At 43.1% G+C, this 21,461-nt stretch overlaps 1 protein-coding gene across 1 annotated transcript in view; it reads left to right on the top strand.

Moving 5' to 3' along the window:
• Positions 1 to 21,461, top strand: part of zfhx3b (zinc finger homeobox 3b) — a 140,110-nt gene that overhangs the window by 65,492 nt on the left and 53,157 nt on the right. The window contains exon 5 of the mRNA XM_028600152.1: positions 13,905 to 14,136. Within this exon, the coding sequence (XP_028455953.1) occupies positions 13,905 to 14,136 (232 nt within the window). The remainder of the gene's footprint in view (positions 1 to 13,904; positions 14,137 to 21,461) is intronic.

The raw sequence follows: 21,461 nt of genomic DNA, 5'->3' as shown, positions 1-21,461 counted from the left end.
CCTTACATCTGGAAAGGAGGTTAGGGCTTTTTATATGAGAGATCCAGCATTGGAGTATTCCCAGTATTCAAATTAACTTTTTAATCATTAAAAATGATGAAGCCATCTCCAAAATGTCAGGGGTTTATATACAAAAATCAAACACCATCTGCCATCTCTGATCAGAAGCAACAGCCATCAGGCCAGGGTTACCAAGGCAGAACAGGAAAGGCCATTAACTGCCAATCACTGCATCGATCGACAAGCCAGTCCACCACTACCACCGCCTCTCTACCCCCATCCAGCCCTGCCCACAGACACACACACACACACACACACACACACACACACACACACACACACACACACACACACACACACACACACAGTTCATCAGCTTTTACTATACAGTGCACACACATGCACAGACACATACAAGTGCACATAGCCTTGCATAAACCACTATCTCTTTGTGCACCCGCACTACGTGATGGGTAACATTTGGTCGAGTTTGTCTCTTTCCCGCTTGAACCGCGTTATCTTTTAAATTATCTCCAGTCTAGATTGTAGGATCAACATTCTGTTCAGTTTAGATAAAGGTTGTCTAATTTTTTTTTTTTTTTTTTATTGGCTCAGTAAACCCAATGTGGTACTTGAAGGATAGTCAAGATGCCTTTAAAAAGATATTTCCTTTTGAGCATAGGTTTGTAATCTCCTCATTACCGAAATGCATCTCAGTAAAGTCCATTGCCCTGTCAAAATGAGAGTAGATACTCCATTCTGCTCAGTCTCCCTTCACATGTTTGGAGTCAACCGTCAGATAAAAAGGGAACTAATAGAGTCAGTGAAGGGCAAAAAGGGAAAAAAACAAGATTGATTTTTTTTTTCTTCTCCATTTTCAATGGTGTCGCTAGAACTGAGGGTCATTAGAAGAATATTTACCTACTTCCCAATTTAATAGAGATGCTGTATATCAGAGTGATCTGGATCAGAGGTCAGAGCAGGAGGGGAGCAATTAAAGCGGATGGATCCAGAAGCTCTGGGCCTGTCCCATTGTGTGTATCTTGTGTGTGAGAAACAGATAGGTGAGCTAAAAGGGAGGCAGTGCCAATGTGTTTTGAAAATGGCTGTATTTATCAATCAATAATGAACTCATTGATGAACTTGTGATGAATTAGTCAGGGGCACAAATGCACACGTGTGTGTATGCACACCAAACACAGGCATCCGCTTGTATTGACGTGCATGGCTTTGTTCTTGATTGTGTACGTACTATGCACTCATACTGCACTAGTTCAACTATTATACATCAATTAATACAAGTTAAACCAGTGACCGGTAACATTCATGCTAATTGTGCTGTCTTTTCTGTTACTTGCTTTGGTTAGGTCAGCCTTCTCTGGGGCCACACAATAGCCAGAGACAGAACAGATATGATGGATGTGGCCTGGGGCCTATGCACTCGCTCTGCGTCTGCGGTGGCCTCATCCACACATCAGCCACAGGGAGAGGGAGGGAACGCAGTAGGGAGGGAGGGAAGGAGGGCAGAGATACAAACCAGACCAGCCATTTTCCTCGTTCCGCTCATAAATATTTGTGTGGCTGATTTATAAACAGTGGAGCAAGAGAAGAGATCAAAGTGAACTGTAACGCTTATATAAAACTGGGTCTTTTTTCACGACACTGCCCTACACACCATGCCCGTGCCTATTAAAGACAAAGCTGTATATCATGAGGCATATTGGCAAGAGTACTGAATGGCCACTCACACTTCAGAGCTTGGTCTTCCCCCAAATGTGAGTCTAGTTCTTATAGTGCGTCCCTTCAAGGCTCTCAAACTCTAGTTAAAGGCCATCAATATGTGTTAAAGCTAAAAATCAACCTGCTCTTAGCTTGTGTAAACTGCCCTGAGGTCAGTGGCTTCTTAGGTGGATTATAAATGGCCTTAGTGATGCCTGCAGCCATATTAAAACATAGCAATGCAGCGAAGAGTCATCGTGTCCTGGTAGTGGTAGAGCAGTGCTCGTCACAGTAGACAGCTGCACATGCTGATTCAGGCAACCAGCTGGTCAGACGCAACACAAAGGCCAAGCCTCCTGTACAGCAGAGAGAAGGGATTAGGGTGGGGGTGAAACAGTGTGTGTATACTGTATATATGTGTGTGTGTGTTTGTTACCGGCCTCGTATGTCCAAGCACTGGCATACGCAGACATCCACGACTATAGCACTGCCAGAGCAGAGCAGACATTCCACACCTACAAGCAGTGTTTACCTCGCCCCCACCCAAATCATACACACACATATATCTCCCATCCATCCCAGCCCCCACCCTTAACCTTCATTCCCGGCCTGGGTGCAAATGTGGGGGAGCAAGAGGTGCTCTCCTCTGCCTCTGGCCCTCTCCCTGATTAAGAACAGTTATAGCTGGCAGATGCAAAGGAGCGCCATGAAGTTGGCTGTTCGCTGACCTCTGTGGGAGGGAGAAAAGCACGGTTAATGGGAGAGAAAAGAAGGCCTATTTCAATGGAGATTCCACCCTTTGTCCACCAGCAGGACGGGGTGTGCTCAGTGTGGTGAGGCCTGGGAGAGTTGCTGCTAAACAGCCTGTCTCTCTGTCTGTGTGTGAGTGCCTGAAGACATCTGGTTCTCTAGCTGTGGGAACGCAGGGGCATTATTTTTTACACCTAACGCTTACATAACACATGAGTTCAGGTTCTTGTACAACTGCATGGTACATTTGTATACTTGGCCTCTGTCTTATATGAAACATTGATTTGAGAATTTCTTTCTGTATGTATAGAAAATATGTACAGTCATATGGGTATGCTGCAGTCTTGAAGCAGTTAGATGAAGCACCCCTTCTCTTATAAGTTACAGTCCTTTATACATTATGTTGTATATATTGTATATGCCGTGTGAGTTTAATCAGGTAGGCAGGCAGGCATTGTCGGAGGGTTTGAGAGAGAGTAGACTGCATATTGTCTTACCCCTGGTGTGTCTCAGTTTCTGTGCAGGGAGTTTAAAGTCCTGCTGAACATCAGAGGGCTGATGCTGAGTGAGGCTGACTAGCTGCAGCCTGTGGTCTGCGAAGGGTTACTGAATTATTACTGATGGTTTCAGGGGTAACTGTCCGACCACAGGACTGGGGAATATTAATCATTTATTTGATTGTCCGCATGTGCTGATTAATCAATTTGAGTAGGATCTGCAGGATTAACTACCCTATTATTCCCCTGTAAGAACAGATAAGAGATAAGACTTTAAAATATCATATTCCATTCATCATTTATTTTTAGATCCCTGCTGATGAGGGTGAAATAAAAACTGAGGTGAGATTAGGCAGAACAGCAACATGGGGAAAGTGTTGGGGGAGGAGGATAAGAGATGGAGGGATTAGGAGAGAAAAGAAATTCTCTTAACTGCAGATTTTAGTACTTCAGAAGATAGGGGGAAAAGATACAGCTTTGTATTTCTTCAAACATGGCACAGAAACCGAGTTGTGCAGCTGGGAGTGAGAGAGCAGAGAGAAAAGGGGGGCGGAGAGACGAGAGGAACAGGAAGTTGATGGGAAAGTGATAGCTGTCTCCACCTGGAGTATAGCCTGAGCTGTGTGTTAGGAGGGAAAGCAAAGCAAGGGAAACAAGGGAGCTGCTGCATTTGACTCCTATACTTGACTCTGGTTTAGGTAAGTTTGGCTCTCATACCAAGTATAGCTAGCTAAACTGGTCAAACAATGGCACAATTCCTTGTTTACCTCACGCACTGTCTATCCAGTCTATAAATTCTCAATCTGCCAGCTGTTTAATGTGTTATGTCATGTGGTAATGCCTTTGATTCCAACATGCCTCCGTTTGTAAATACAAGAGGCACTCAAAAGGCTGTGGTTTCTTTACAAGCATGGCGCCCCCGGCGCTTTGGTTGGGAATGCATGGAGAGGGAGAAAGATTGAAAGAGTAAGGGAGGGAGTGAGAGGTGGTTAGAAACTGTATACACTTCCCGTTGCTCTTCTGCCAACCTCTCTCCCTGCTGCCTCTGGTTGTGCAGGCAGGCAGTGAGTGAGAAATGTGAGAGGGAGGAGTATATCCTCTCTCCTGGCTGAACACAGCACCGTAATTATGCACTTTTCAGCAGGTTTTACCTTTAACACTTTCCTCCCGGGTTTGAGATTAGTGCTCACCATGCTTGATTTACTGCACAATTACTGAACAAGAGCTCTATCTAATCAATAAACAGGAAGGGGAAAAGTGGTAGGCTTTGAAGTATAGTTTGAGATTTTTTGCACGATTGAGCAGTGTATATGGTGTAGCCAGTAAAGGCAGCTTGGCTGTGATGCCAGCCTGTGGAATATCTATATTAATCAGGCACGCCTCTTTGCTATGCCAGCTCTCTAAGCCTCTTTACTGTGCTGAACTACTGGAGTGGAAAATGACATCTTTTTTTCTGACGACTGCTTAACACAGAGGTCAGCAACAAATTGTCTAATAAGGACATTCCCCCAAAACATTAGATTAAAATCACAAGTTGTCCAATAAAAGTGGGGCTTAATGTGATCTTATAACTTACTTGCATAAGTTACATGAGAATGGATATAAGGCACTCTTGTGTGGGAGCTTGCTATGCCCTGTATTAAATGTCCCCAAATGGGCAGCCTGCACAATGACCTCCATGATGACACTTGCTAATGGCATGAGCAGTTATTTTTGGAAGCTCCAAAGACCGGCCATCACAAGTCTTTCTGGGGCTTTGTAAAGCTTTTTGCCAGCGTGAGCAAAGCAATAGGTCTCTTCCAATTAGTCTGGTCTGTGTTTGATTTTTAGTTATGACAACTATATCTCAGCTGCAATTATGCTGCACTGGGAATGATGAGGGTTTAGGTTATTGATCCTCAATTGATCACCCTGATCAATGAGCACTTTTTGTTTTTTTTTTTTTTTTTTTTGAAAGTGGAGTTATGTGTTTTCCTTTGGCTAATGAGATGGCCCAACAGAATGACCCTATAAAGAAATATGTGTTAGCGAGGCACATGTGTATTAGTTATAGAGTTGGCCGTGCTCTTGGGAAGGAGGGGGGGCACTGCACACAGCACCATTTTTCAAAAGTGCACTACCTCCCTGTGGGCATAGGTCAGAGGCTATGATGGGTCTTATGAAGAACAAAAAATGTGCGTAGTGATTTTTTTTCTCTGTAGAAAGACCCTGATACTATAAATAATCCAAATTATGGAAGCAATGATATTTTTCATTACACTTACAAATGTTTAGCTTTTTATCTCTAGTTTATAACACCAAAAGTGTAATGTCAGGGTTTCACTCATTAAAGTAGCTTTTAGTTGCCCGGTATGGAAGAGTTGACAGGTGAAACTGGTGGGTGTTTGGTGTATGAATTCTTTGAAGAACCCTCAACAGCATTTTCACTCCAACAAGGTACTTCATGTTCCATGCAAATAAGCCCACATATAGACCCACTCCGTGTATTCACCTCCACTCAACCCCACTCATTAATTTTCATTTTAAGAAGAGGACCTCTCAAATACCATGTTGCTCCTTTTGTTGGCGCAATGCTTCTAATAAAGATAGCAGTGTAAGACTGGGTTAAATATTGACACTGGCTAAGCACATCATCACTGTTCTAAATTAGCTGGTGTCTCTAGGAAGCTTGTGCGAGGGCTGTGCATGAACAACAAAACATTTCCCCTTACGAGATCTCATACACCCTCTCCCCAAAACACATTTCTATGAATTTTACATACAAAAGGGATACAGGATCGTCAGAAAACATACAGTGTTACAGATATGACAGCCTTATTGCGTAGCCTGAAGCAGCAACCAATTATGTGGTAATAAAATATTTACACTACCAAACTGAGAACGCCAGGGGTGAAAGCTAGATAATACAAGCCTGAGGAGACTGTATTCTGTGTCTACTCTCTGCTGTTACATCAGCGAAAAGGTAAAACAGGAGATCAGCTAATGACAATAGGCTTAGAAGCAAGAGCGTGGGCAGACCTGCAGTTCAGTAAGGATGGCTTTTGTTGACCTCTACTGCTGTGGGCACATTTAAGAGCTTTTTTTGGGTAACAGTAGCCCACAAAGTGGGAAGGGGGACATGTAATTGTAACATTGACTCTCTAGATGTCATGTCAGACATGTAAAGTTTTACTTCCGGAATCCTTTTGACTTCTGATGGCTGCTCCCTCACAATAATATGGCAATCAATCTGCATTCCCAGCAGAGTGTGATGTTTGTTCTCGAGCACTAATTGTGTTTGGGTAATGTTCCTGCTCTGAATTTAATTCTCACTGACTGCATTAATCATTACAAGTGGTGTTTGCCTGTATCTTAATCCAACACCCTCCTATCCCCCGACACGCCATCTCCCTCATTCTAAGGGCTCTTTTCACCTCCGCCCTCTCCAAACTGTTTTTTTTCATCCTTTGGCTCCATCTAGCAAGCTTTTTGCTGCCCACATTTGAGGTGGCTCCACAAGGCTATGCTGCCAATGTCAGGCTGGCGAGTCACAAATGAGAGGCAGTGAGGTGTTGGAGACGCTTGTCAGCTGTGTGAGTGCAGGGCTGCCTCTGCCTTTAGCCTGCTAACACATCAGTGACCTACAGTACAGCCAAATCCCGATCTAGATAGTCAGTCTATCTAGGATGCACATACACTTTCATACATTCCTGAGATGTTTCTGTCATAGATGTACAAGATGATTCTCTTTGATTATTAGCTTAACATGTATTGCTGTGGTTTGCATAGCAAGCACTAACCCCTCTCAGGAAGCATCTGAAAAAGTTGTACTCAATCAGCAATAAGTAGTGCAAAGTGCAGGAGTACAAGACTTGACCATTTTCTTAGCCAGAAGACAGGGAGGGGTTTTTAACGTAACATTAGTGGCCTCTGGATGCAGTCATCTTTGTCTACTTGTGAAGAATACTCAGATACTGGGGTGGAGTAATGAGAAGTTAGGTTGGTGCTGCAGGTGCTGAAAACATGTGTTTTCTCCACAGACTTGCTTGTTTTCTTAGTCTCCTACGAAAATCTAATTGTGGCCTTTACAGTTTTAGAGATATTCCTGTTAGCTAAAAGACTTCTAACAACATAAAACCTGTTTTTTTTTCCTCCCTAATGTCACAAGTTATTATTGTGATAAGAGTGTTAGTAAAACACTGATGCGATTTTAAATATTATTCAAACACACAATCTGAACCTCTCAGCTTGCTGTGTGCCTCCTGTTTTGCTTCAATGAAAATAAATAAAGTTCTTCCTCAGTCCTATACAAGTGATTATTGTCACTGCTGTCCAAAATGGAGGGTTGTGATGATGAGACAGTACACTTAGTAATGGAGAGAAGGGCCAGGGCAGGTCCTGATTTGCTCCATTCAGCTTCCAGATGGTACCTTGCCAATACACATGTCATCAAGTGTCTGTAACAGTTGTTTGGGTACCCCGTGGCTCCACCCTGTTCTCGCCTCCTGCAGGCAAACTTATTGTACTGCAATTTTGGCAAGCTCCTCCCAGCATGGCTTTCATAAAAGCACCAGGAGGTTAAGCTGTTAATTAGCTACTGAAAGAGGAGGCCAACAGCTTGCTGTTAATTTGCTTTACTCTTTTTTTTTTTTTTTTTTTTTCTTTGGGGATTGACATCATTTCCTGCCTGTTTTGGAGTCATTGCTGTGTGTCACAAAAGCAGGACCTAGCTCATTAAGAAGGGGGGAAATGTGTTTATCTGGCTACGATTAGAAGTGCACATTATGTATGTATAGCCATGCTTATCCAAATGTTCTTAATGAGAGAGACCCTGGACGCCAGTGTGGGGCTCCTGTGGGCATAGGCCCAGGCTCGTTATCACCACACAGGGCATTGATCTCTCTACCGCCCGCTTGCTTATCCTCCTCCTCTTGCCTTTTCAAAGACAGTGACTCGCACATGAATTATGTGGACACATTGATCAGCTGATTGAGAGCTATTGTTTAGAGCCCTGGGTCATTATTGAAGGAGGGATTACCCAACTCTTGTTTTGTTCACGTGTATGGGAGAGTGTATTACTCAGCTCCTTGTCACAGCACATACTCCCCATAGCTCGCCTTAGATTTGCAACGGCTACACAAATGTGCACACACTTAGACACACACTAAGCACATAGAGCAGCCTACACAATCAACATGGCCCAAATGACTGCCTGCATTGATTGCCTACCCTCTGCAATTATGTTCCCATTGTTTACTTTCTAGCATCTTACTCATTCAAACGGAATTCAATAATTATTGCTTTATTTAATGTTAAAGTAAGTAAGAGTGGTGGGTGTGGCGCACCAGTAGCTGTATTGTCTTTAAGTGTCTCTATGACCCTTCCCCAGCTACTTTGTTTCATGGACCTATGTTAAGTCATCCTCTCCAAGGACACCTACAGCGATCCATCTTTACCTCGCTATCCTCCCTTATGACACAGAGGTCCATTTTGTTTCTCTCTTCCCTTCCAGAGACAAATATGCAGCCTGTATTTTATTCACCGGTTGTGATGGATCATTTCCACAGCAAGGCAGTCAAGGAAGCAACTTAGCACATTATGGGGTTTGAGACACAGGGACAGGATGCGGTGGAGGGGTGGCAGGGTTTAGGAAGAGTAAAGGAGAAGAAAGGACAAGGGTGGGGATGCGGTTCAGGAAGCAGTAGGTAGGCAGTTTGAGTCTGGAATACACAGTCCCCTAATCCACAACCTAACTTTTAGGCATGTTGCAGCTTGCAGTGGCTAATTCAAAGCAGCCACCACATTTGGCACCCAGTGGGGCCTCTGTGGTTGGAACTGTTGTTCGTGCTGCTGGCAGACAGGGAAACACAGGCCAAACTACGAGCACTCACTGACTCTAGTCACTCCGCTTCGCTTTCCTAAATAACCTGCTTACGTTTCAGGGGAATCCCAGCGTGCAGATTTATGAGAATCTAGTCCCCAACAAACCTCTGCTCATGTACGAATACATTGTTGCTGTCATTAACTAAAATATTTTTATTCTCTAGACCCTAAACATATATATATATATATATATATATATATATATATATATATATATATATATATATATATAATTATTATTATTAAAAAATCATTTAACTTACTCAGGATTTATAACCTTAAGTTATCAGGCAATAATTCGGCAACAACTTTTCAGATGGTCTCTTTTGGACGCAACAGGATAGTAAGAAAAATACATACAGTATACCAAACAGCACATGTGTATGGCCACAGTTGTCACACAGTGATTAAGCCAAACAAGGGTGTTTTCTTCTCCCCTTTGGTCACAGTGTGTATTTCAACCTAGCAGGCACATTACATTGTCTCCCTTCAGAGTGAAATACAGTTACCTCACTGGTTATGATTGCTTCCATGACATCACTATGTTTAAATAACCACTGTGCTGCTTGACTTACAGTATTCTAACACATCTGAAGCCAAGAACTAGTTTGTACATTCTCTTCCCAGGTGATAGGGAAAGCCTGACTTCTGCCTCTGTGATTTTAGAGGATAAAATTGTCTCATTCATATAAGGAGACAGGTCTGCTCTATTCCAGTGCATTGCATGGCGTCAGGTGTGAATTGCAGTTTTCTAACCCATGTAAGCCTCCCATAGCACACACACACACATGTACTTAGACACCAGCTTTTAGTGCCGAGAATAGGTGGGTGGGTGGGTGTGTGTGTGTGTGGGGGGGGTGGGGGGGGGGGGGGGGGGCAGTTACAAAGCAATATCCCAATATCCAGGCAGATACTCTCACTGGCTCTCTCATAGAGAGGATTTGGCAGCTCTCTTAGAATTGATAGCTATTTAGCTCAGAGATAGTCATCTGTTTTAATGCATTAATTTTGTATTAACAGCACTGCCAAATTTAATGGTGGAAATTAGAGTATGATCGTAATGGTATGTGGCTGTGTGTGTGAGTCTTTATGTGCATGTGTGCATGTTTGTGTGTGTGTATATTTCTGTTGTCCTTTTGTCTATATTATTGTATGTGTTTGTTGCGTGTACATACTGTATTATACAGCTCCATTGGGAGCCATTCTTTGGAATTACCGGCTCTCTGTCTCCCTTCCACCCTTCCAGTAATACCCACCTCTATCTTGTGTTAGTTGGACTCTCTCAGCAACCACACTGTTTTGTGTTAAAGGTGCACTTTTACTTTGCATTTAAGTGGATGGAAATGCAGATGTATGCAGTGCTCTGGGTGGGTGGTGAAACTGATACAGGCGTGTATTGCCCACTCAGAGGGCAAGGTGCACTGTAGAGTTGTGCGAGAGAGGATGGGGTGGTGCCCACACCGCCCCTGTCCCTCTTTACCTGAAAAAGCACAGAGCACTGCTTCAGCCTCCACAGAAAGAGATAAGGTGCTCCATGGAAGAGAGAGGCTTGAAAAACCATGATTGCATTTTTAAACTATAAAAATCACCACCGTAAAAAATGAAGCTTATTGCTGGGCTTTTAAGGGGAAAAACAGATTGAAGGTAATCTGTCGCTTTTAAACGCAATTTAGAACCTCTCTTTTAAAATGTATAAAACAACAAAGGTAGTTCAGTATAATTCAGGCTAATCTAGCCAGCCTCAGTTTGTACTGTAGCGGACTGCAATGGACTTGCATCTTTCTTTTAAAATATTGCTATATCACTACTGAAGTATTTGTACCTACAATCAATGTGTCTTTGTGATCTTATCTGTTAAACCAGACCACTCATAGAGTACATTCACATGCACACAGCATGTCTCCCATGCCCAATAGCTGTTGAGTACATCACTGCATTCTCGGCGGTCACACATTTGTACTTGCTCAGCTGAATCTCCTATATGACTGCCGTAAATTCCCAGACAGTTCAGTGGTATTGAATCCATGCCACTGACCCAGCCAGCTTCCCCACATTATGCTCCACAGCTCCCCTCCTGTTGGGGCCTCGATAGGGCGCTTAAAAACCCCAGAGTTGGGCCGACCAATTCCTCTCAGCTCAACATGACTTTTTCATTAAGCCGCCAAATTCCTGCACTCCAGTTGGAGGTGATTTATCAACTAGGGGCTTCATTGCAGGATCATAGGAAACAGACATAGGCCCTGTCTCATGCATTATTATGTTTCACATTCAAAGTGTGTGTGTGTGTGTGTGTGTGTGTGTGTGTGTGTGTGTGTGTGTGTGTGTGTGTGTGTGTAACCAGAGAGGGTGATGTACTGCTAGTTTACTGTGTCCATACTGTGTTTGTGCACTATAATCCTATGGATAATTCCTACGGAATCCAGTGAGAATTCATGTTAGATAGAGCTAGTGCGTGTGAAGATCAGATTGCCTCAGTCCTTCGTGGAATACTGAATGAGCAGGGGCCACCTTACTGATCACTCGTTGGTTTGATCTCTTCTTCTCGTTCACTGACTCTAAAATGCCCCAGACTGCGTTGGGTCATGGCGGTGCAGAGATGGTGAAAGTGTTGTTTTACAGGTGTAACCGTTTGACATTGTAGACTGAGCTACAAGCACTGGGGCAGGCACATTTTGGCTCTGTTCAGGCCATCTTCCTGGCCAGTCAGGTTTATAGTGAATTATGGCCGATTCAGGGGCAGGCGGTCTCAGGTTCACTCCTATATAAACCCTGTGCTTTTTATGGGAAACTATAAAACTCCCAGGATTTTTTTTTTTCCTCCTGAGACTAGCTTTGAAGTTTTGGTCAGGTGCTGTCATTTTTTTTTAAACTTGTCTTCTTGTAGATTTTTGGAGCCTTGAATCATTTGCGGAAAGGATTTTTTTTTAATTCAAGACATCTGCTATGAGTAAAAGCAGTTTGCATGATGGATTTTGTGTTATCTATAACTGAATCTGTCTCTCAGGTTTCTCTATACCTTAGTAGATGCAATATTTGTGCATGGAGGAAAATGAGGAGAAGAAGGAGAGCCCCCACAATATCCAGCAACACCTATTCATGACATCATGGATGGCTTAAAATGAGGCGAGAAAGGAGAGCACACAGAGACACCGAGCCTTTTACAATCACCTAATAACTCTATTACACCGTGCTGTGGGGCTCACAAAAAGGAGAGAGAAAAAAAAACTCCTATTCCTTTTCCTGGAAGCGGTGTCTTAATGCACATTTTAGGTGTAGAAGTGAGAAATATGAAACCAAAGAGAATGAAACACAATAGCTCAGAAAACCCCATAGCAATATTACAATATTGCCAGAAAATTAAACATTAGGAGAAAGGGACAAGAGCATTTTAGGGAAACATAATATTGTTATGACTTTTTTTTCACCAAACTGTCAACACCTGATTTAGATGTAATGTGGTTAAATGTCTAATGTTTCCATTGCTTTTACATTTTTCCAGCCAGCCAAACAGGCCATTCAGTGCAGGAGAGGATAGTTCAGTTATTTCTTGATGAATGGTTTAGTTTTCTAAAACTGTCTAAATGTAAGCCTAATGTGTAAGGTAAATAAGGGCAGGGCTTCTACTAAATGAAGAATAGGTAATAGAATCTGATAAAAAATACTGAGTAGACCCAACTTTAATCACAATCTTTTAGCATTATATTGATTTAAGTTAAATTAAAATTAGCTTCTTCTTACTGCAGGTTAATATTCATCAGTGCATTGTACCCGGTTAAAAATGGCAGATGTTATTAATTAATTTACTATTAAATGTATCCAATAGTGTTTCATTTACATGTATGTATCAAAAGCTTTTAAAGCATCCATGTTCATCCAAAATATTTTGGTTTGACAACATATTACAATAGACAATATATATTTTAGTTCGCTCAGCATGCCTTACAGGAGACATGGGTGTCAAGAAGATTACAGTTAAAAAGAGGAAAACTTTTGGTGATTGACATTGATTGCAGCCACAGACATCCACAGCGAGACTCCAGTATTTGATATTGGGAGCAGCACGACAGGCATGACACAAGTGGCCATACTGAGTCTGGGGCTTTCATTGTAAACATGCAGAAACAATCAGTGTGATGCTTTAGGATAGTGGTCAATAACTGTGATGCTCGCACCAGGCCCAGCCATATTGTGTTGGTCTTGCATCATTGATTGAGCCATGCAGGAGATAATTAGACTGGAGCTCCGTGGTGTGACAAGAGGTTGTGGTGGTATGGTGTCACTACGGGGCGTTAGGCATGTTGTGACACTGCGGAGGGTGGGCTGAAATCGGGACTAGGTCTGCTGCTGCATCTTTGCGGAAGTGCTGGGGTTGACAGGTCAATACTAGTGCTGATGTTCCCGTTCTTTGAAGGTTGTCCTCCTGTTGTGGAATGTTCCAATTTCTCTCAGAGTGTACTAAATCCCCCTCCTGCCTCACCACCGGCTGACTTTGCCTTTCTTTCTCTATGAGGGAGCGAGGATTTAACTCACCATGATCAATATTTAGTATCCCATGCGTGAAACAAGCAGATGTTTGGAGTTTCCTTTTCAGAGACGGGAGGCTTCTGTTGAGTGAAGGGGATCAATGCTCCCTTCCGTCTGTGAGGCTGTAGACCCACGGCTTCTGAAGGGTGGCTGATGTGATTCCTGCCCACTGTTGGGCCCCTGAGATTTGCGTGCCTCACAGGCCTCTCCTGTCCTGTTAGCACACTGAAACAGACACTCACGCAGACAAAGTGCGCAGTCCAAACAGTTGTCCTGAAGTGGAAGAGGTCTGGATGTTAATCAACAGGGCTGTGATTGGGAATTGATTTGTTCATTTGCCAACTGTTTGAGTGAAAGTGAGTTGGTGGTGCCTAGCCAGCTATCTGCCATCTACAATAACCTTGTTCTCTCTCTTTCCCACTCTCTCTTCCTCTGTGTTCCTTTCTCTCTCTCTCTCTCTCTCTCTCTCTCTCTCTCTCTCTGTCTGTGTTTCTCTCTCTCTCTCTCTCTCTCTCTCTCTCTCTCTCTCTCTTTCTCCATTCTCCCCTACAGCACCTGCAGCAGCATGAAAACGCAGTGGAGGGTGATGCCTGCTACTACCATTGTGTGTTGTGTAACTACTCGACCAAGGCCAAGCTCAACCTGATCCAGCATGTGCGCTCCATGAAGCACCAGCGCAGTGAGAGCCTCAGGAAGCTTCAGCGCTTGCAGAAGGGCCTGCCAGAGGAGGAGGAGGACCTCAGCTCCATCTTCACCATTCGCAAATGCTCTTCTTCAGATACAGGTCAGAACCTGCCCCTGTGGTCCTTTTCTTAGTATCTCTTTATGTACGTCTGCCTTTCTTTTACTCTCTTGGTCTCTCTACCTATGCTCCACTGTCTCTTGTACATATAAACATACATTCATCCACTCCACTGAGGCATTTTATATGCCTGAGCTGTCAAAATGTGCGTACACAATTTGTCACTCAATTTGTTTTTTGTTTTTGCGTGTGATACAAAAGTATTTTAAGTAGAGAAATATGAAACACAAATGTGCATTACTATTTCAGATAGGAAGAACAGTACATTACACCACTAAGTATGACTTTTACTTCGATAGAGCCGAGTGAAGTTGTAGCTAAATTGAAGAAAGGGGTTCCCATTGTGAGAGACAATTTAAAACAACATTCCTGGGAGTTGTGTATCTCAATTTGATTCGAACAACTTTATTTTTCAAATGTATATTTAATTTTGATATAACTTTAGGTCCATGTCATTTACACAAGCTATTCCTGCCTTCAGCAGTAAAAGCAGAGGTCTCTGTTAATGGGAGCTGTTCTTTTCGAGCCATCCAAGACATATTGAGACAGGGCATTAAGGCCAGAGAAGGAGGAGCCGGACAACAGCAGCAGCTGCAACGACAACAAGAACACCACAAAACAAACACAGCTACAACAACAGTAGCATGGCTGAAACAAAGTGCCTTGGCTGCTCATTTATTATCAACTGATTAGGAAGAGTGAGCTGTGGTCAATTAACACCATTCCTTAGCAGAGATTTGGTTTTCCAATCACTTTAACTCCTATGCCCTGACAAAGGGGCTCTATTGTGTGTCCCTCCAAGAGGGAACCATTACTTCCCTCGCACACATACTTGCTGTCTGTGTTATGCAGGGGCGGGGGGCAGCCTGTGAAGATGCTTTGTTCCAAGGAGGCAGGGATAATGAAGCCAGCGGCCGGGAAATTGCGCAAAAGGCAGTCACAGATCTGAAGCAAATCATTAGAGAACATATTTAGCTGAGCAATTAGGGACAATTAAGCTTTCTGCTCGCTGCACTCCAAATATGTTAATGACTACAGTACAGTGGACAGGCGAACATGCAAAGGCAATAGGAAGGGCCATTTAGTTTAAAAGGGTTGGGGGTTGGGAATTAACTTTTTTGTGTTCAGACAGGAGGAGTTGTTGTGCTGATTTTAATTTTATTTTCAGCAGATGTTGTGTTTATCAGTCCCTTTTTTTTCTATTTTAACCTTTGATGTGCTAGATGCCCATGTTTGTGCCAGGGTGAGGGATCTGAGCTTTAGGTTAGGTAATGGGCCCCTGCAATGGGGCTATGTGTGGCTAGTTTCATTACATGCACACACTCTCTCTCTCTCTCTCTCTCTCTCTCTCTCTCTCTCTCTCTCTCTCTCTCTCTCTCTCTCTCTCTCTCTCGCACGCACACACACACACGCACAAGTACACAAGGAGACAGCGGTTACTCCCAAATTACAATAACCCTCACTAACTTGAGCAGACCACTGGTATCTAACAAAATGTAAAAGGATTTTTTGTTTTGTTTTACCAACTATGAGCCTTCTTTCTGCTCTTTTACAACAAGCTGCAGACAGATACGCATATATAAACACAAGTTATTAATTATTATGACCCATTATTATTTAGATCTAATTCATTGTTTTAAATCACTACCCCCGTTTGTTTCTTTTTGGAAAAGAAAAAGCATCTTGATCAAATTACTTCAATAATGATCAAACCTCTTCGTCTGTAATCATTAGCTCTTAAATAGCTGACTCCACACCTCTCACTTCTACCATTTCACACCCCAGATGCCTTGTTCCAAAAGCCTCAGCTGCGGCGGTCCACCTCAGAGCCCCACCCCTCCACTATAGAGCTGAACCATTCCCTCCCAGTGTAATATTTAATTTCCTCTTTGCTAGCTCTTCTGTGGCACAGGGCTCTTTTTTTGTGGTTGAGGCATAGTTGCTAAAGTGGTGGAACGTTGGCTTGTTAAAACAAAGTTGCCCCTGAATTCCTGGGTCACCTAGACAGTAATTCCCTTGCCTGCTGCTGTTCTGTGATCATGCGAGTGGCTCTCTGCTGGCGTTAGGTGCTGAGCTTGTTGCCTGCTTTGGATTTTTTCGCAAAACATAGGAAGCCTTTTTTCCCACTGAAATTCTCACAACTATCATCACGTGACATTACACACAGACGTGGTATGAAATGGTACCATGGGATAATTCTTTAAAAAGATTTCCAGAATCCCTCCGTTTTAGACAATAATGTATGTAAGTCAACTGATACCTCTCTGTGACAGCAATGGAATGAAATTAGGCCAGGTCATGCATGATCTGGTTCGTTTTACACTTTACAACGTTGCATTTTAATGCCTCTTATGAGGATGCAGCAGACTGTAGGGATTTGGTTCCACATATCTCCTCTGGGCTGAGTGTCCGAAGAGAGCAAGGGCAGCAAAAAATTAGGTTTCTTTCCAATTAGACTAACACAGGGATAAAAGGCTTGCATTGTTTTAATTCTTGCTCAAACTGAAAATGTGCTGCTTAGGCATGTTGCTCTGTGGCCACACCTCCATTTGTCTTCCTTAACCCCTTATCTGTGAGGAAACAAAGGGGGTCACAGAGGGACCACAGCCCTGTGTGCAGAGATCACTGAATGAAGCTCAGCTCTGACTTGAACCAATGCACTGTCTGCACCAGTGCTAGCCCTCTAGTTTAAAGGATAGCAGCTCATTACTAGGTGGCAGGTAGACACAAAAAAAGAGATATGTACGTGACAGAGAAGGCATAGTATAGGGGTTAAATGTGACTGCTGACAGAGTAAAGCATCAGGATATATTGGTATGAGAGAGACTGATCTATGGAGAATAAGAGAAAATTGTGAGCAACGGATGCAAAATAAGTGGGGGAAACAAGTTTGGGGAGCTTGCGTGTGGGAGCTGGTGTGACACTTGAGCGTATGATGACCCTATTTCGTATGAATGATGTTCACCAGGGCATATAACTCAATGACATATTGAGGTTTCTCATTTCTTAACATTTAATCGACAAAAGTTATTTTTTGAGCGTACAACAGAATGAGATCATGTCTTTAAAAAGGGCAAAGTGATGCACTGAAGGGTGGATGCCCTTCTGCAACAAAATTTTGCTTTGTTTAGTGTGTGTGTGTGTGTGTGTGTGTGTGTGTGTGTGTGTGAGAGAGAGATATGCAGGCGAGAACATTTTATAAGGATAAAATGTTAGTATTTTTCAGTGGTGGTTTACTTGTGTGCTTTTATGTGTATGGAGGAGGCAGAAATGGAGAACAAACGTGGTTGACAGTGTGGATTAGCTCCTGCTGTAAATCTGCCTCAGTCACAGATGGCAGGCCCTTGATCGCTGGGCTGTGACGGCTTGGCTCTCATCGCAGGAGGAAATCCCTGTCTGTGAGTCTAGGAGGCTGGGAAGGAGAAGGCTGGTGCTGGAGCCGCCTGGGCAGCCACCAGTCATTGTCTCCCATTGGTGTAGACACACAGGCCTGAGTATTCAAGGGCGAAGACGGGCCCGGGAGGGGTCATCTTACTTTGACTTTGCAGTTGTTTCATCCACCCCATGGTGAGAGCTTGTAAGTGGAACTTAAGCCTGTAGTCTAGATCAGCGGTACTTTTAATGACCAGTTTGAGAAACTGGGCAGGGGAGCTGTGTGCATTATTAAATGGAAATGAGACGAAAGGATGCATACAAATTACTGCATAATAGGTGTATCCAAAATGAGATCCATTGCTTGTTTCGCTAAAAGGGGTGCGCTTTCAGGGTCACACACCTAATAGTAAGGCCTGTCCTGACAACAGAGGCATTTTTCTTCCCTCCCCACATGCCTCCCTCTCCCTCCCTGCCTCATGCATAATTCTTGAGACGCTCTGAAAAAGCTGGAAAATGGGCTGTGACATGGAAAATGCACTAATAAAGCAACGAGTCACTCATATTTTAGGATTTGTACGACACCTAGCAGACAGGATGTGTCTATATGAAGTCTGTCAAAATTACTGTTACAAACATCTAATATGCATTATATTCAACCATGCCTTCATCCTTTTGTCTTATCCTCTGCTTTTAACCACTATCTTGCAACATATTAGCAGGGCTTTACTCTCCCCTGTTATTATACCCTGTTATTATACCCTGCTATCTGCACATTGAGTGGCTAAGCTAAAGCTGCTAAAGCCAGGTAAAATCAGAGGTGAGCCAGGCCACGCTCTGATGGCATGCAAGGGCCATAGTCTGAGCCTTTGCTCCCCACGGGCAAAAATCAAAACAGACGGTAGCCATTTCTGGAATGTCCTCCTTTATTCATGCTTGTTAAAATGCAAAGTAAACCTTTCCAGAAACAGGATATTGTAGCCCCTAACCACCAGACCCTTTCTACATGCCACATTATGGCCAATCAGAAAGTAAGTTGTATAGACAGACACTGCTGCAATGCGCTTTTAATAAAGGCTGTTATTGCCCTGGTGATACAGAGTGGATATGAGGATGAGGACTGTGCAGGCCTGGATGAGTACAGCCCCAGAGGGCCAGCAGCTCAGTCAGGCCTCCGTCAGTCGCCTGCCTTCTAATCCCTGTCCAGAGGGCATCGAGGCAGCATAGGAAATTGTTTGCTGTCCATAGAACGTGCCAGGAAATTCATAAATACATTACTTTTCATTTTGAAAATATTACAAAAGACTAGACGTTTATTAAAAAGCCAAAATGATGGCTTTATAGATTTTCCAGTTGTGTATCAGCGTTCATATGACTCTGATTTCTGATTTTATTAGAATCCCCATTAGCCGATGCAGAACATCAGCTACTCTTCCTGGGGTCCACTCTCCGCTCTAACTAAAACAAGCAAGTCTTTTTTTCTCTGTGTGCCCCCTGCTTTATGGACAAGCTTGGTATAAATTCCTCTGCTGGCTCATCCTGTAATAGCAAATTGACCAGAAAGCCACCAAGCTATTCTGGGATGGGCTGTGAATAAAAATGTCTTCTGTCCAGATTTTTTCCTCCCCTCCTGTATGAACCCTCATTCTGTAAATACTGGCAGGCTGGAAAGCGGGTAAAGTCTGGCTCCTGGTTGTGCCAGCCTGTCCAATAGCTCCAGCTTTGAGGAGAAGAGGGGCGGCATAAATGTCAAAGATGAGTGTTTATATGCAGAAATTAAGAGACAATAGGAAAAGTGATGAAATGTTGAGTCATGCTAAAACAACAAAAGCAATAGCCTTTCACAATCATGACATGAACTATTTTTAATGCAGTATTTTGAAATGTTTATTCATGCTGAGTTCGCCTTGTGTGTGCACTGTATGTTTTATGCCCTGTGTGTGATTTCACTGTCAGTTATATCATGTGGGTGTAAATATGCGCAAAATTTTATTTTGCAAACTCGCATACCCATAAATGAGCACACACATAGGTGTCCACTTTGAGAATCAGGCCATGTGTGGGTGCGAGAGGCTCTCCCTGTCATCAAGCCCATTTTCAGAGGAGACTGGCAGCACATTATAATATTGGTTTCCCTCTCTCCTGTCATTACCAGACACTCTCCTTGAAAGCTGATCCAAAAGATAGACAGTCCATCAGGAGACAGTCATCTCATTTGTACTTACTAAACGTGTTAATGAGTTCTATTTTCAGGCCTATAGGCTGTGCTGGTGGATATTGGAGCAGAGGTGGGGATCAGTGGTGTGAGGTGCTGGATTGCAGGATCAGAAGGAGCTGGGAGGGAGGGGAAAGAGGTAATGCAGTAGCCCTGCTGCCCCTCATGTCACTCACACAGAGTGACCACAGCCTCCGCAGGGGCTGTCAGTCAGGGCCGAGGGCGGGAAGTCTGTGGTTAAAGACAGACACAGCCAGTGGAGAGAATAGATTAGGTGACAAAGACATAATGGTTGTGATGGGTTAAGTTATAGCAGCAGTCATGTCCCTGCCATACAGGTACATGAGATGAAAGAGAAACAAGTCAATTTAAGACGAAGGAGCATGACATAGTTTCTGCTCTTTAATGATGGATTTGTGTTTAATAGAGCATAGGACTAGTTTTGGTTTTAATGTCCAAAATATTTTCAATACAGTTAGAGGTTAGCGTGAAATGGGACTTTTCTCATTAGATAATATGATGCAGGGTTTTGTCAACAAATACTTGGACAAATGCTTCTCCAGAAGTGTAACTATCACGACTCCACTGGCTCTTTTAATGTGATTACAGTTACAAAGAGCCAGTTGTGTCTGTGCCTCATTATCAAACCCACTTTGGTTGATTGTCTTTGTCAAAGAATGCATACCCAGCACATTTTCTACAATGTACTTGTTTGTGAAATAACTTGCATGTGTTTGCAATACAGTGCATAAACAGGTTCTCTTGGCTGACTTTTTTTTACTGGTAAAACGTAGTAGTTGTAATATTTTACTTTTTTATATGTTTTTTGCACGCCTCTCACTTGACCTTTCGCCTAAAGCGGACATTACCATCTTACATCCAGCATGTTTTAATCTATGATATTGATTGCAGTGCTTGTGCATGCCAGGTAGTCTAGGAACTAGAACCAATAAATTGTTAAACACTTAAATTGCTTCATTTGTTACTATGTGTTGGTACTGGGTGAACAATAGTACTGTTTGCTGTCAGAATTAGGCAGCTCAATTTGACCATAGGCAGCATCAGAGAAGAAACGGGTAAAGTTTGGCAACTATCGAATCGAGGCTAGGAAAGTTTTATTTAGCCATTTTTAATAAGGCTGTTTGTGCCCTCTAGAGAGAGCTTGTGGATCAAAGGGCATGATCTATGCTATGGATGAGTTCACTCTGGGTCCAGCAGAGAAAGTAGGCCTCACTGACAGCAAAACATAACCAGAGAGTGAAGGATGCCCTATCCAGCAGCATGTTGACCTCACACACCGAAGGCTCCATTAGAATAAAGGCAGATGAAACAAAGAATAGCTGAAAGCACAGATTTAGTGATTCATCATCCACTCTTTCTGATAGATGGGCAAGAGTAGTGAACAGAGTGTGCGTAAGTGTAGGTGTGTAAGTACACGTGTGTGAATGTTGCTTAATGTGCAAATGCACATATGTTAGTTGCATTTGAAGAAAACATCCATACAGACAAAAGAAACAACATACAGACACGTACAGGATACACATGAAACACACGTGTCCATGTTTTGAGTGCATTAGCAAGTCCCCTCCAGTGCATCAACCACATCAACTAAAAGCAGCCAGGCAGATGGCAGCAATGAGAGAAGTGCAGATATAATTCAATAGTGAACCTTTTTAACCTTTACCTGTGGGCGTGAGCACCAGTCATTGATTTACGCTGT

The sequence above is a fragment of the Perca flavescens genome, chromosome 1, assembly GCF_004354835.1.
Source record: "Perca flavescens isolate YP-PL-M2 chromosome 1, PFLA_1.0, whole genome shotgun sequence".
NCBI lineage: Eukaryota > Metazoa > Chordata > Actinopteri > Perciformes > Percidae > Perca > Perca flavescens.
Note: the sequence above shows the minus strand (reverse complement) of the source record. Positions and strands in the feature narration are given on the sequence as shown.